Here is a 17279-nt window from a genome sequence, read left to right on the forward strand (position 1 = left end):
AAAATTACCATTTAATATTTCCATTCAATATAAAAAAAATGGTTAAAAAAATTAGGTGAACGTTAGTTAGACTAAAGCAATGATAAAATATCGCATTCACTCTTAAAACATTGTTTTTAAAATAATAAAATAACATTTAATGTATATGATTGACAATCCCTCTATTTTATATTAGCTTTATAGTTTTAAGTGTAGTTTCAACGCACATAAAATCGCAAAACATTGTTTTAATAAACAGGTATCATTAAGTGAAGCGTTCTTAAACAACAAGGGGCCAAATTTGAGATTAAATTGGAAGGCAACTATTTTTTTTCGATTAAGGCCAGATACTTTACAGCAGTTGTGCATACGTTATGTTAACTATTTTATTAATTTGTACTTAACCCTTAAAGTGACTTTATACTGGACGCTCTTAATATTATTTTAATACTTTTCATATTATTATTATGATATTTAATTGAACACACTATATTCGTAACGCTATTTTATTTTACTTTTTTAACAGTCTCTGTGCTGCATTCAGTATCATTAGAAGATTCCGAGGCATGCTCCATATCGTTTAGTTCATTAGTCGAAATCTGACTGGGCACCGGCTGCGGAATCGAGCTGATTTTTCCCGCAATCTTCAATTGCGACTTGGTCCCCATGGCCTTGGGACTTAGCGATTTTTGATCCTTGCGGTGTTTAGCACCCATCACCGGCGTCTTCGGTATTTTGGTCGGCTTTTCTTCCTTTCTTCCGCTCGTTTTCTTCGCATTTTTTGTATCGTTAGCCTGCCTAATATCCGGCCCCTTTGAACCGTCCTGTCTCGTCAACGGGTTCAATTTTATCTTGCCGATTTCTTTGCCTTTCTCTAGAGTGGAGCGAAACCTCTCCAATTCTTCGACTGTGGAAGGTCCTTTAGAATCAGGGACGGCATGATTTTTTGATTCGATTTTATCGACACTAGTGCCCACTTCCACTTGGCAATGTTTCGGAGAATGTGTCATTAGATAATTTCTATCAATTTTATCGTCGCATTCGAAACTATTATCTCTAGCTAACACTCTCGGTATATTCGTTTTGTTTATATTCTTATTAATGTTTGGTCTTATGATTAATTTTCTTTCATTGATTTTCGCATCTGTAGGATTCGCCGATATTATTAATTTTGGTTGCGGTCTTATCGCTTCGTAATTAGAATTGCTCCTACTGTAATTATCCTCTTGCTCGCTTTCGCTCTGTTCGCTTTGAGAGAACGAATTGCTTCTTTCAATATCGATCATGTTCACTCTAGGCTTATTGTGTTGTTGCTTATAATTAAAATCGTCTATTCTAGCATTCTTAGGTAATGTGTTCGAATGCATTTCAATATAAGTATGATTTGGATGTCTATCTAAGGTCCGAGATCGCTCAAATGAGTTATATCTGTGTGGATCATCTTGAGAATGCTTCCTGCCTAAAGTTGAAGAACTACGCGGTGGAGGCAATGGCGGTCCTCTTATGAAAGATTTAAGCTCAGTTGGACTATTTACTTCTGAGCTGCATGGAGAGCTTTCAATAGAATTAGGTAAGAAATGTAAATGCGATTGTGGTGGCAGTGAAAGTCGCTTTTGCGCTAAACTAGGCATCACTTCTCCTGGCTTAGGAAGATCTGGCAGTACTTTCGGATAGTTTCTCCGCTTGATTGTCATTAATGCTTCAGCTGGCGTTAATAAAGGTTGTTTTATTTCGTCTCTGGACGTCATGTTAATATCATTTCTGAACGCAACAGGAGGTTGTATGGTGTTAAACGTATTGAACGAACCTGGTTTCGGTTTCATACCATGGGGAAACATCTGTGTATAGTTCATATCTTTAACTGGATCCGACGCTGAATGCTTGTGAATGATTTTTATTATTTCAGAGGGCTTTTCAGATTCGTCCAGAGCAGACACTTTCAAGTTAACAGTGCTTTTGAATACATTCTCTTTGGAGTCTCGAGCGGACCTTTTTATAATATCCTCCATTGTCTGCGACCGCCTTAACGGCGAGCCGCATCGTTCGATTTTATCACCGTGAAAGCAATAATCCAGAGATTTAGTTAGTTCGATAGGTTCTTGATTCAAGACTGAATTACTTCTAGTGGCTGGGGTGGCATCTACTGCCACTGATACCTTTTGCGGCTTTTCACTGCCTTTGCGGAGGCTCCCAGTGGAAGCGTTTTTGTCGTTGCTGTGCTTACTTTTAACCGATTTAGACGAGATGCTCTGATTGCTTTGTGGTTTCCCTTTGAAGACTTCGCTTTTTATTTCTTTGTTGTCGTTAAATTTAATTTGCTTCTCATGCGCGCCTATTGATAGAGTCGAATCAGTAGTGGCTTTAAGCGATCCTGTCAAAGATCCTATTTTACAATTCGGTTTAGGCATCTCCGACGGTATTTGATTCTTATGATTAACAGGCAGGTGTATCAGCGTGCCGTTTGTTAATATTTTAGGATCATCTTTGATATCTGCTTTTCTAAGAAAGTTAGGCGAGCAACGTTGAACTATTTCATTAGCGATCCAATCTCTGACTTTGGTATGTGCGTCTAAAGTGCTAGAAGACATTTGCCTCCTAAGTTTAAACCTTTGACCGAATCCGCCCGAATCGTCCGATTTGGGCGTTTTTGATCCTTCGTATACATGGTTCTTAACCGGCTCGTAAATATCTTCGCTCTTTCTCTTTTGCCCTGAACTCTTCAATGCCTTAAACATGTTACAGCCGCCGCTTTCATTTTTTATGTCCTTGTCGTATACATTCTCGTCGCCGTCGGGGAAATCTCCGTTAACGCACGTATTGATCCTCTTCATTTCCCTCTCTCTAGATTTAAGCCTTCGTTTCTTGTAATAAAGCAAAGCGAACGCGCATATGTTTATCAGCAAAAACAATACCCCGGCGGCTATAATCAAATGCATGGTTAGAGCAGATGTTTGAATTACATCCTCAGCTTCTTGATTATTTTTAGTCACAATTGTATCAGTCGAAGTGACGATCGTTATCGGATTCAGGTTCTCCCTCTGCATTTTCCATCGCCTAATACCGTCCACAAAACCAGACACGGTGGGGCGATTTGCCCTGTCCATTTCTTTGAGGGCCTTATAAGGATCTTCGCGCGTCGGTTTAATATCAAGCTGCGATTTTGTATAAGGGTTGTAACGGCCAAACTTTTCATTTTCCGAAAAGCCAGGTAATCGCTGAACGGGATAAACCGGAGATTTGGGCAACGAAGGGTTGACCCATTCCGGTGGCTCTGCAAAGCAATATTTGTTCGGATCAAGTAAACATTAAACATATAAACTTGGCTGTGTACATAAATACACGTGTTTGAACCCGCTTACCTTCTATTATATGGTGATATTTTGGGGTTGTTTTGATCGGCGAGGGACTTTCAAAATCGCCGAAAGGATTTTTCGTATGATTTAATGTCCTCGGAAGGTTTTCGTTCCAGAATCGCATGTACGTTTCACGATAGTGAGAGTCGACCTGCGGTGGTATACCTGAAAAATATTATAAATAATTAATACATATGAGCTGATAATTTAAATCAGCGGTTCCCAATCACCGGTGGTACGCGAGTGGATAGTTGGTAGTACGCGAAAAATAATCAGTAATGGCGGACATACCAAATAAAAACAAAATCAGACATAAAAATATCATTTAAACTATTGTATTTTTCCTAAATGTAATTTTAAGAAAAACTCGATGACGATCTTAAATGTTAATGATAAAATTGAAAGTATGATTAAGAAATATGATTTTTGGAAACAGTGTATCGAAAACAATCAACCGGTATTTGAACAATCAAAAGTATTTGAAACTCTACATACTTTTTTGGTTGAAAATAAGGTTAGCTTGTCTTAAGATTTACGAAAACATAAAATAGTTTATTAAACAGGAATAAAATCATATTTTATGGAGTATTTTCCAAAACCCGAAAACAAAGATAATAATTGGATTTCAAACCCCTTTTTTGCATAAAATTTAGAAAAAGCTTCATCGCTATCAATAAAAGATAATTAAAATTGAATCGACTTATCAAGTGACAAAACTATACAAATAAAATTCGAACGAAACAATCTAATTAATTTTTGTTAAACATCGATAAAGAATATGATGAACTTCCTGAAAAAGCTCTCAAATTCTTATTACGGAATTATTAGAAAGAGCTTTTTCTTCAAATGTTTTTTTAAAAATAAGTATCGAAACAAATTGGACGCAGGTGTAGATTTAAGGGTATATCTCACATCTTTTGAATCAAATTTAAAAAAAGTATGTTCTTTGAAACAAGCACAAGGATCTTATTAAATTTATTTTGCTTATATTATTGTGCTTATATTTTCGTAAAATTTGTATAAAAATTAAACTTAGAACTTGATAACAATGTATTATAATCTTAAGCAACACTTTTATAACTATTATTTTAGATATTAAATAGAAAATTGGAAAAAATTGCCTGCGGAGCATTTAATTTTTCTTATACAAGTAATTTAATTTAATTCTATATAATTTTTTTTAATAAAAATTGGTTGTTAAAAAAGTAATTTAATTTAATTATATGTAATTTTTCTTAATTAAAATTAGTTGTTAAAAAAATACTTCTTTAAATGTCCTGGTTTTGAATTTCGACAAGAAATGAGCTTCGGCCCTTTTTATTTAAAAAAAAACATTATGATATGTAAAGTTCAAACGTCTCATTTTTATCAGAAAAAATAAAACCTTTGGTATTTTTTTTAAACTTAAGTAAATTGAGTTCTGGGATATTTAGTCACCCTATAAAATTTATAATGCAAATAGAATAACAAATTTCTCGAAATACAATAATTTTTACGAAGTGGTACAATTAAGCGTGATGTACTACCAAGGGGTACGCGAGCCAAAAAGGTTAAGAAACGCTGATTTAAATCATAATCTCCATAAAAATTAAAAAAAAAAATGTTTGTATAGATTTATTTTGAATTTAATAAAAATAAAAACCATACAACACTTTTTAATAATACGTAAGTCTAAAAAATCTGTATTACTAAAAATTCATTTTATTTTACTGTAATATTTAAACAAAATTACAGCAATTAAGCCGAGATGATAATTTTATTAATTGTCTAAGTTAAAAATTAAAAAAAAATTGTGAACATATTTTTAAATTTGAAAGAATAGAAACAATACTTTAAAGATCTTGTGAACCACGTTTTACTAACTATTAGTCTGAAGAAATCTTAAGAATATTAATTTATAAAAAATTGGTATATTAGAGCTACATAATTATATAATGTTGCATAAAAAATATGTTGTTGCGGTAAAGAGCATTTTTTTTTTTTAAAATAATGCAAACTTTGATTTATCTCTGAACAATAATATAGTTTGTCTTGAATGATTTTTTTCTACTAGCGCAAACACCGACACATACATTTATTACGAATTATTTAAAAAATGTTTACATACCTAAGTATATATAAGATTGACTCGTGTGGTTGTACTGCGGCCAATCTAATCCATACCTTTCCCAATCCATTTTGCTCATATTTAAATAAAACCTCTTCCTCGGAACATTTGGATTTCTGAAACACAATAATGTCACATTTATTAAAATTTATAATGAATAAAAGTGTGCAATTGATACTTGTAATTAAGTAGTAAATTATATAAATACGACTTCATTTGATTAAACAAAAGTAAACCGCACATCTGACCCTAGATCTGAGGGCGAGTGATAAAGTTTCGAGCGGTCGTTCCCGGCATTCACTTCCTAGGGCACAAGTTTAAATTTGGGGTCCTGACATTCTGGGACCATTGATTTGCCGTCCATCATGCGGCTAGGTAAAAGTTGGCCGATAAATTAGAATAATTCAAAACGCACTGAATTACCAGAATATTGGATTAACCCTTTTAGGAGTGTGTTTTTTTAGGTAGAATAAATATTTTTGATGTTCATATTAAGAGATGTAATGATTCAATCCCATTATTACGTGGTATATTGGTAGTCGATATATCAAACAATTGGTTTTTTGACTCGTAATGGGTAAGCCGCGTATATAGGTTGCACACGCAATAAATTATGAAGGGTCGCGCCGACCAAAACAGGAATTTCGCTCGAAAAAGGGCCATTTGGCCAAACATAATTTAACGCCGAGCGCTGAAACACATGTCAACCTTCAAGACGGGGAACACAAACAAGAGGAGAAAATGGCACCATAAATAGAAGTGAAGCGGATATAAATTAGAGGAGGAAAAAAAAGTTTCCCAGTTGAGAGTGGCTCAGCAAGGCGTAACTCGCGCAATGGCCGTTGTTATCGACAACACGTTCTTCATGAAGGAAAACACATAAAATATTTTTTTCATATGTACTTTTACCTATAACAGTAACTTATCTCAATAAAAAACGAATAAAGAAAATATATTATATGAATCTTGTATAAAATATTATTATTTAATTATATACACCGCATGTTTATGGCTAAGATTTGCCAGCAAAGCATTGGTGCACGGGTATTGTACCTGAGCGCAAAAAATCCTAGATACTTTGCTTGTTTTTATCCAGTAATTTAATATTTTTTATTGAAATATTTTTTCCTAATTTTTAAATTACAAATTTCAATATCTCTATTGAAATCATAAAACTTTTAATTTTTTTTCAATGTAAATTTTGGTATGAACTCCCAATGAAGCTTAAACTTTATTGGAAGGTTGTTAACATAAAAAAGTACCAATAATGAATTATACAATAATCAATATGCGTTAAGATGTATCTTTAAAAACAACGGTCGACAAAGATTTCTCAATAAAAAATAATTGTTAGTTCAATACATTATCAAACTGCTCGAAATAACACAATGTTTTTGCGTCAAACTAAGTTACTATAACGAATACATTACAATTATTAAAAGAATGATATTAGCTGTATTAGGCTGCTTAATAATGAAAAGTAATATATAAAATATATTATTAGTCAAATATGCATAGCACACCTGAAAAATATTTTATGTAATTTGTCTGCATTGCAAAATACGGTTCATCAAAAATTCACGGCTCAATTTCTTGATTTTATAAAATAATTATACAGTTTGCTTTCAAATGTATTATCATTACAATGTTTCAGTCGGTGATTTGCAATTTTAGATGCTTTTTAATTGATACAATGCCAATTATCTACAATCTTTTCAGCGCAAGCATAATTCATAATTTTCATTTAACGTAACAAACCAAGGTGAATTTTTGAAAGTGCTTATTCAAAATCAAACGTATAAAAATGGAGGTGAGCATTTAGTGGAGCATCAGTTGCTTCAGTGGCTTCAAGTAGCAGACTGGGCATTGAGATCATCATGAAGACAATGGTAAAACAAATCATATATACACATATAAATTGTATTCATTACATGTATTAAAATTCAGATAAGCTTCATTTTTGTGGCTTTGTTGGTCTTGGCTGTCACAGCAGAGGATCAATTAAAAGACAAGCAACAAACCAAACGAGGATTACTAGACTTGGGATATGGCTATTCTCACGGACATGGCTACAACACATACAATTACGAACCTCAAGTCATCACCAAAACCATCGCAATTCCACAACCGTATCCAGTCACAGTGGAGAGGAAAGTTCCGTTTCCGGTAAATGTACCAGTCGATAGGCCATATCCAGTCCATATCCCAAAACCATACCCAGTCACCGTCGAGAGGCCAGTTCCAGTCAATGTAGACAGGCCAGTACCTTATCCAGTTAAGGTGGCAGTCAGAGTACCAGTCATTCAAAGGATTGAAGTACCAGTGCCAAAACCGTATCCAGTCGAAGTGGCTAAGCCGTACCCAGTGCCTGTACCACAACCATACGTAGTAGTGAAGCATGTGCCAGTCTACATCAACACAAATGGACACAATGGTTACTCAAATGGATACAATGGATACTCCCATGACCATTCGGGACGTAACTCTCACGGACAAAATGGAATCGGAACACATCAGCTCTACAACTATCACCATTATTGATTAAAATATTCTGAAAGCAATCAAATATTGAATCTGTTATACATTAAATGTCAACAAACTTAACCATTTCACTCTGTATTATTTCTGAAAAATAAATAAATAATTCAACGTAATGAAGAACACTATTTTATATACTAATTAACTATAAAAATAGGTAGGTAAATATTTAAAAATCACTGGATTCTACATCAATTTTCAAAACATGTATTACCGATTTATAAATCTTAACTTTTAAAGCAAGTATTTGTTTTATTATAATATAGTCACAAGTACAATAAAATTTAAGAAATTTATTTAATTTACTCCTTTTTTATAAATAAACTAATTATTATAGTCTCGGTAGTAGTAGCGACCTTTTTTTATTGCATTTTTGTTTTTATATACTTTGCATAATGGAGACTTAATTAAGATTTGGTAAATTTTAATTAAAATAATTAATTTAAGGACGGCGTTTAATTTCAACTTTATTTAATTAAGTAAAGGACATTGAGTAGCCGAACAAGGAAGAATTTCAATATTTAACGCTTTAGAATAACTTTCAGCAAATTTATCGGTATAATATTTTGCTTAAAATCTAGTGCGTTGTATTTTATAATGTCACGTATTTAATACATAATAAAAATATTTTTGTGTATATTTTTTAATTTTTATAATAACAAATTTATTTTAGATTTTATATATAATAGTATAAAATCGATTTCGGATTAAAACGAGAAATTTAATCATTTAGGCATATCTAATTTCTTAACAGCATTTACCTTGTGTGTGAGTGTGACTTAATTGCTGGTGTGTAAATAATGTACAAATTGGGTATATATATTTATTAAAAAAAATAACCCTAAAAGGCAAAGCATTTATTTTTTTATTTTATATGTGCCATTTTAAATCGTTTAAGCGTATCTAAATATCTTAGCAGTACACCCATACCTCGCTTTACGGCCTAGATAAGTTTTACGAAACTTGGCCGCAAAGCGAAAAGCCGTATAACGAATCAATTATTCTAATACAAATTCATACAAATTCAATGGGATCGGTTCCAAATTTGTTAAATATGTAACATGGTTTATCATTTAAAATGCATTTTATCTTTTTATTTCATTTAAATCAAAAATACATACATAACAAGTACATACATTTGTACATAAAATAATAACAGACTCCAAAAACCAACAATAATTCATAAACAAAAATGAAGCAACTTCATGTTACATAAAATATGTGTATGAATACATACATAATTTTTTTTAAATAGCTCTAATCTGAAGACGATGAAGAAATGGTAACCTGCAGATCACTGTCGTTCTCATTTTTCGCTGGTAAGGATGGGCCTGGCTTAAACAAATTGTTCAACGTTGTTTGTCTTGCCTTTTTGTCTCTTTCGTTCTTCAGTGATTAATAACAGCTAACGGCTGAGTTAATTCCTCGAGAAACTTTAGCGCTACGTTCGACGTCAGGATCGTTTTCAAGGAAGATGTTTATTCCTTGTTCGAAATAGGAAAAAGCTTTTGACAATTTTTTTGATGTTAGCTGTTTGAATACAACAGGCTCTGTCTCTTCATCAAATGCTGGTTCTGCTTGCAACTGAATGAGTTCCTTATATGAAAAGGGTTCCCTATCAGCTTCAAGTAGATCAAGCACATCACGTTCGTTCAAACCTTCAAAGCCGAGATCATGTGCTAGATCCAAAATGTTTTGCCTAATTTCAGGAAGGCAATTAACTTCTGCATCAGTACTTTTTATACATTCTGGCCATATTTTTTTCCAAACATGGTTCATTGTTGTTAATTTTAATTCCTTCCATGATTCACTGATGCTGTCAACAGCATTCTTGATGTTATAGTTATTCCAAAATGTTTTAATTGAAGATTTACTATCGGTTTCCCTTATAAGTTGTCGGAAAGTTCGGCGTAGGTAATATGCCTTAAAAGTGGCTATTGCACCCTGATCCATTGGTTGAATCAGAGCTGTTGTATTTTTCGGAAGGTACTCAATCATGACATTTTCAGATAGTTCGGATGAATTAGTAGGATGCCCTGGTGCATTATCCAAAATTAGCAAAGCCTAGTTGCTTAAGTTATTGTCTCGCAAATATTTTTTCACTTCTGTGCAAAAGTGATTTTTGAACCAATCCTCTAAAGTAGCTTTAGTTATCCAAGCTTTCTTGTTGGATCTCCATATGACGGGTAATTGATTTTTATTTAGTCCTTTAAGAGGCCTTGGATTTTCGGACAAATATATTAAAAGTGGTTTTAGCTTAAAATCACCCGCGGCATTTGCACCAAGTAGCAAAGTTAATCGTTCTTTAGACACCTTATAACCAGGCGCAGATTTTTCGGTTTTTGAAATGTACGTGCAATCAGACATTCGTTTCCAATAAAGCCCTGTTTCGTCTACGTTAAACACTTGTTCAGGTTTATGACCACCTCTTTCAATAATTCCCTTTAATATGTTGGGATATTCCTTAGATGCGGCCTCATCGGCGCTAGCTGCTTCACCTTTCATTTTAAAATTATGCAAATTAAATCTATTTTTAAATTTTTTTAAAAATCGACATCGAAAAAAAGTTTTTTTGCCATTACAGCGAAACATTTTAGGCCGTAAATCGAAAACGTGCCTTAATTGAAGAGGGCCGTTATAGCGAAAGGCCGTATAAAGAGCGGCCGTATAGCGAGGTATGGGTGTATACACCTAATTGAGCAATCTACAATAACTTAAAAGTGAGCGTGACTTTGGTTACTGCTGTGATTACATTGATAAATACAATTTTGATAAACTCGATAAGCGGTAGTTTCATTTTCGCTAATTATTTTGGCAATTTAGTAATTTAAACGTTCTGAAACTGGCATTACTCTTTAATAAATATATTGTTTTCTTCAACCCATTTACTAAAACAAGTGTGATTTTTTAAGCTATTCGTTTTGCGTTCTTAGATAAAAATTGAGATTGCACCCCGAATAAAAATGAAATCATTCATGTTTTATTATTAAAAATTTAAATTATTTCGATACTTATAACCATTCAGAATATTAATATACATATGTTTGATTAAAGCAATTTCTACTCGCACAACAAACCATTTTATGCAAAATTTGATATTTACTAATCAAACAATTATATTATTGTAAAAATATACTGGTTAGAAAAAATATTAAATTTTATAGAGCAAACCGCGGCTCGCGAGCCGCATTCGGCTCTAGGAGTATGCGCGTACGGCTCTTTTTTTTGCTAAATTAACAATTTTTATTTTTTATATACATATATTAGGTCTTAAGTTTCATTTGCTTATATCCATAATTCACCACAAAAGAAGCTCAAAAACTTGTATTTATTTTAAATAATTAAAATTAAGCGATCTTATAAACATTTTTTTTATAGCTTACAAACAAAAAATATTTTCCAATGATTTCAGTAAAAATCAAATTGATAACGTTTTTGTATTATTTTTATTGCAATTTTAATGTCGTATTTATCACATTTTTTATTTTATTATAAATTCGCTTTAATAATATTATGTAAAAATAATTACAAGCAAAAATTTAGCACGACAAGAAATATGGTAGTTTAAATATCATTTAATATTAAGCATACATCATACAAACTCTCGCCTAAACTTGCTAGCAAACAATAGCTTTAAACCACAAATTTTGCTTGCTTCAAACAATAGTAGTATCTCCGTTCCAATCAAACTCCATATGTTTATTTTTGTAATAGGACAAACAAACTAAAGGCAACAACGGACAGCATTAATCAGGCAATTATGAACCAATAAATGGATATCGCCGGCTGTGGTTCTGTGCCGGCGAACATATAAGTTGCTAATTGACGAAGTTTGTTAAATCCGCACTAATAAGCGGTATATAAATGCTTCATTTAACAGAGAATTTAATCCTTTGACGGAAACAGCTTATACTCAGAATACGTTTGCATACGATTGCCTGATTTCACTTGGCCGCTGTGATTTCGATTGAGAATTTAAGTTAATTTTTGCTCAAACGACCCTTTGAAGTACGACTGGTTTGTATTTGTGAAGTTAATGAATTTTAGCGAATGCAAATAGTTAAGAAATAACGCAAAAAATCGACAAACATGCAGTATAATAAACAATTAAATTTCTACTTAATCTTTCATAACTACAGACTTGAATGTTTTATTATACTAGGCATTAATAAATGTTGAAACACTACTGCACTATATGAGAAAAGTTAAATCATATTTACACTAGTAAAAATATAACTTCGCTAAGAAATACACATTTACTATAATCTATACAATAATACAAATTTCCGATTCGCGTCGATGATAAATAATTAAACTTACTTTAGCTTAAATTTTGTAAGTGCAAAAATTTGTTTTAAAAGTTTGTACAATATTTGTAAAATGGCTGTTGTATTACAGTGGCCGTAAAACCACACAATATATAAATGGGGTTGCTATTAATTATATTTAATATTTATTATTTTTACGAAAGCATGTAAAAATTTTATGGCTTTTCTCCGACCACATTTTATACAAATATAATATTGTTTTAATATATAAAAACACGTATTTGTAAATAAATTGCTATCACATAATAACACAACAGATTTTTTGTATTTATACGTGATACGTAATATGTACATACATATGTACAAGTGAAAAAGCAAGCAATATTTGTTTTGACCTTCGTCAAATACAAAGACAATACAAAAAATATATTATATAGTATTTACCCAGTTTTAGCGAAATTCGTCCAATATGTCATTACAGCTTCGCTCAATAGTCTTTCTTGAGGACTATACTCTTCTCGGAAGTGATTTTTGTTGGCTCCCAGAGGAACTCCAAACATGTACGCTAATTCTTCTCCATGTACGCTCTTACTCAACTGAAAATGATAAATAATATAAATTATATTTAAAACATGCGTAGCAAACAATTTTTCACATAAGAATATATACAAAAAAATATGAAGATTTCTAGTAGTTCTTGATTTATGTTTCACCATAATAACCAATAAAATCAGTGCATTCTCTATTATGTATCTTTAAACGCACACAAAAACATTTTTTCTTATATGTAATGACGTTGAATTACTTCAATTATCATCGTTACTTCTTTTTAATAAAATTCGAGATACGATTTTACCAAATTCTCCTGGTGTTATCAACATTGTCATTACCCTACTTTTAGTATCAGGGTAATTATTTATATATAAATCGAAGTTTATAAGTAATAATTTATTATTTTGAGTAACGTAGTTAAATTATTGTTATATATACGAAAATTTCTCATTTATTTATCTGCGTGTTAAGAATCTAGTCGTCTCCGAAATTGACCTTAAAATTTTAAATGTTGGTTGATGTGAAGAGAAAAGTTTTAAATTAAGGCCCTTAAGTGTTAAATAATATGTTTACGTTTAGAAGCTATTAAAAAGCCAGATTTTTTAAACGCATTCATCTTATTTCTCAATGTAAATATATTTATAGAAAATCCTTAAAAATAAGTATTAAGCTCATTAGTAAGACTAAACATGTCCGTTTTGTATGCAAATTTTGGACTATTATCTCTTGACTAGTACTGTTGTTAAGGAATAGTAGGTATAATGTTTTTCTATTTTTATTTCTTGATTTACATTTTGTAGGGTTTATAGTTCTCACTACAATATCACAAAATTTTTTTTCGAAATAAAGCAAGACGATATGAAAAAAATTAAGGGATCAGCCATTTGCACGGGTTTTAAAGAATTTCTTGGAAATTTTAGCATAATATTTTTAACAGAAAGCTAAATATTCGCAGATCACTATAAAATCTATGGACCACTGGTTAAAAAATATTAGATAGTCGATGTACCCTTACTTTAAATATAAGTTGCTGTTCTTCCCTCTCTCGTTTAATATAATGATAAATAAATGAACTTTGCATCTAGTGGTATTAAAAATTGGCGTAAAAAGTCTGTTATCAATAGTTTAATTGTTTATTTGAATTGAAATACTTATTCAAGCACATTAAAACATACTAGTTTCTAAAAAATGTTCATACTACTATAGCTTTGTATTCACACAAACAAACTTTTAAATGTTTAGTATAGAAAGTAATTAAATTTGTTGAGATAAAGTTATTATATTATGTCAGGTACAGAGAACATATTACGAAAACTATTTAAATTTGCTTTGAGGCATAATTTAATATATAAGTAAATTAACACATATTTTTTTATTTATTTTGAACACTAGACACGATCACATCAAAGAGATTTCTCTTAGCGTTGGTCTTATTTTATATAAGCAAGTTCACAGAACCAAAACATCGAAACACATTCAGGCGTGGAGGGCTTCGTTTTTCGTTTCAAACTTTGCGAAAACTTTCTTTTAAGGGTGGGAAAGGCTCAGCACCAGAGGGTGTACGTTACTACATGTATTTTTAATACATTTTATTGAAAAACGTTGTTTTTTCCATGGTATAGCGATTCGAGTTCGTTTTATGTGGTGCTTACGTATTTTCGCGAAGTGAAAAATATAATAGAATATACACAGCTCGATACTGGGTTGTATTAATATTATTAATAATAATATATAATTTATTAAATAAATTTTTTTATTTATGAATTATTATTAATATGATGAATTTCGAATCCATTTATATTAATTTTACTAAATTTATCAGTAGTAGCACTGTTAATGTTTAAAACTTTTACTTTGTAAAACTTTTCTTAATACGTGTTTAGTAACGAAAGCATACTAAGTGCAACCTGTCTGCGAGCTGTATTTTCTTATTTACACAAAACACATCAGCAAACCAACACACCAAGATAACAGGCCGTTTAAAGTTCAATACTCCCACTTTATGGCATCAAAGAGCAGACAGCTCAAAACCCTCAAAGAAAAGCTTTTTTTTTCTTTGACAAAATGCTTTGTGTAAGCCACTTTTTATATCTCGGAGTATAAAAGACATGTTATAATAACACCAGTTTGTTTACGACCCATTTTCTGTACGTATTGACTCTTTGGTTATACGTTTACGAAACTTCGGAATAAATCGGCAGTTTTGTTCAGACGGTGTGAATTTCGCCGTGAGATTGTCGCCGTCATTATCCCGTATGCTATTCTACTCTCGTAAAATTCTAGATAATGGTCTCTCCATAAATTTTCGTTCTCCTTTATTATGCGCACCTTCTTGCCATCCGTCCGGTGCTATTTATCCTTTTTATTCTACCCTCACTATTTTGCATGTGGTTTCGATGGTCATCTTACCACATTGTTTTATTGCATCAAATAAAAAAAATACTTAATAAAGTTAATAAATCAATCAGATTGGTTACTTACAGCTGCATATTCTCCAGCCAGTGAGTTGTGGCCAAACACATAAAAATACGACTTTGGATTCGCTTTTGAGTGAAAATTTGCAGTCTGCACCAAAGGAGCCACGATCTGAGCATCGCTCAAAATATCTAAAATATTGTCTCTATGTGTATCAGCTGCTGATCTTCCCATATCTCTTTCAAAAGTGGTATATCTGTAAATAAATAATTCAAATATATATTTCAATGTGAAAAAAAAATCTCATTGCAACCCATTCGCAAATCTTTGATCTGATTTATATTAATTTAGTTTATCGTAATGTGGTGATAAATTGTAAACAAACTCACTCTTTTAACGTTTCAGCTAAAGCTATGTCTGGCTCGTATTCGAACTTGGCCTGAGTGTATAATCTTAATAAGGCATTTCTCTCACTTTCCAGCATTCCATAAGCAAGAGCCACAGCTCCCAATAAATGGTAACTCTCCATTTCAGTACAACCGTACAGAAGATCATATCTGGAATAATATAAACATAAATACATATAAGACACTAAGTTTTAAATAAAATACAAAATGGTATTTTTTCTATATATTTAAACCTAAAAATCCAAATAATTTATGAGATAATTAATGTTGAGCTGTTTTAAACTATATTCTAGTATTTAAAGAATATTTATTTTAGGTAACCACCTGAGTAACACATCCGTTTTAAGGCGTTAACGATTTGTAAGCACAAAAAATCATCTTTTGTGCATAAGTATACACGATAGATAATGCGTGTATCCTGCTGAAAATACTATAATATTATCATCCAACACTTGTAAAACGATATTCGAAAGTTTTTCTATGCAGTTTCACTTCAACATATTTCGCTGGTGGAATCAACAAGTGATGCAATTGGTCCACCAACATCTGCATCTGTGATTCACCAAAGACGATTCGAGACGAGAGACACAATCAACATCTCAAAACACGAAAATCAAATAGACTTATGCTGATTTTGAGAGGCGATATAATTACTTATAAATAATTGGCTATTGAAAAAAATATTTGGATTAGTTTGTTTATGCAAAAAATATAAAGTACTATTTAGTCTGCCTTTTACTCTTACTTAAAAACACTATTAAGTAATCTTTGATAACTGTTTACAAAAAAAAAAAAAAAAAAAATACTGACAAACTGATATTAAAGTTCAGCATTATACCGAAAAATACGCTCTTATCATTTGAAAGCACTCAGTTAAAAATTTAAATACGTACTTTAAACATATACGAATGACATATGTATGGGTAACTCATTCGGAACTCATATAAAATAAGCAAAGTCAGTTAAAGTCTTTTTTTAAACGAGGGAGAGAAAGAGATAGACTCAAGTGTTTAGCAATTGTTTGGGTCAGCTATGTGTTGTTGTAACAAATTGAATATTTAATTGAACGATTCCATTAATCAATCGGGAGTTTCGCGATTAAACCAATATTTATTTTTTCCTCGTGCGGAAAAGCGCACGTAGGCCCCGTGGGAGCGATTTTCATAAGGCTCTTCTGTGTGATTTATTATATAAATTTAGGTGGGTACAAAAAATAAATAAATCGCGAATTCAATTTATTTACACAATACTCGACGACTCGCAGATGTATTTATTTCTTATGGCGGAAATTAAATTATATTGGCAATTTTGTAATTTTGAGTAGCTACTCAAGACGATCATTCAGATATGCGCTTCAAAGCAAATTGTATAAAAAGACTTCACAAATAAAAATAACTGCTGTTTTTGTGAACAAAATTGTATGAAAGTAGATATTTTAAATGAGCAAAATAAATTGAATGGCTATTGTCTAATAATAAATATGAGGAATAAATCTTTAGATCAGTTATGGCATTGGTTCAAACAATACGATATAAAAATACATTAGGAATTATTATATTTACAAAAAATAATATTTATGTTGCAACAGTTGTAACAGTTTTTAGATATCACTTAAAAAAATCATTTAGCTAATAATGTATATTACTAAAAAATAATTTTA

The 17279-nt window shown here is 31.5% G+C and overlaps 1 protein-coding gene across 7 annotated transcripts in view; it reads right to left on the reverse strand.

The window, feature by feature from the left end:
• Positions 1-483: 483 nt before the first annotated feature.
• LOC148233279 (neuroligin-4, Y-linked-like) overlaps positions 484-17279 on the reverse strand; it is a 97149-nt gene continuing 80353 nt past the window's right edge. For 6 of the 7 annotated variants that reach the window (XM_088189693.1, XM_088189696.1, XM_088189697.1 and 3 more), the window contains exons 8-13: positions 15602-15769; positions 15279-15468; positions 12690-12841; positions 5440-5555; positions 3339-3497; positions 484-3250 (exon numbers count right to left, since the gene is read on the reverse strand). In XM_088189693.1, the coding sequence (XP_088045819.1) occupies positions 486-3250; positions 3339-3497; positions 5440-5555; positions 12690-12841; positions 15279-15468; positions 15602-15769 (3550 nt within the window). In that variant the 3' untranslated portion in view covers positions 484-485. Of the gene's footprint in view, positions 3251-3338; positions 3498-5439; positions 5556-6571; positions 7848-12689; positions 12842-15278; positions 15469-15601; positions 15770-17279 lie in introns of those variants that run through there. The other variant, XM_088189699.1, reaches the window with a different exon arrangement.

This window comes from Plectrocnemia conspersa, unplaced genomic scaffold, assembly GCF_051122295.1.
Source record: "Plectrocnemia conspersa isolate PC_06_02 unplaced genomic scaffold, ASM5112229v1 ptg000008l, whole genome shotgun sequence".
Lineage (NCBI taxonomy): Eukaryota > Metazoa > Arthropoda > Insecta > Trichoptera > Polycentropodidae > Plectrocnemia > Plectrocnemia conspersa.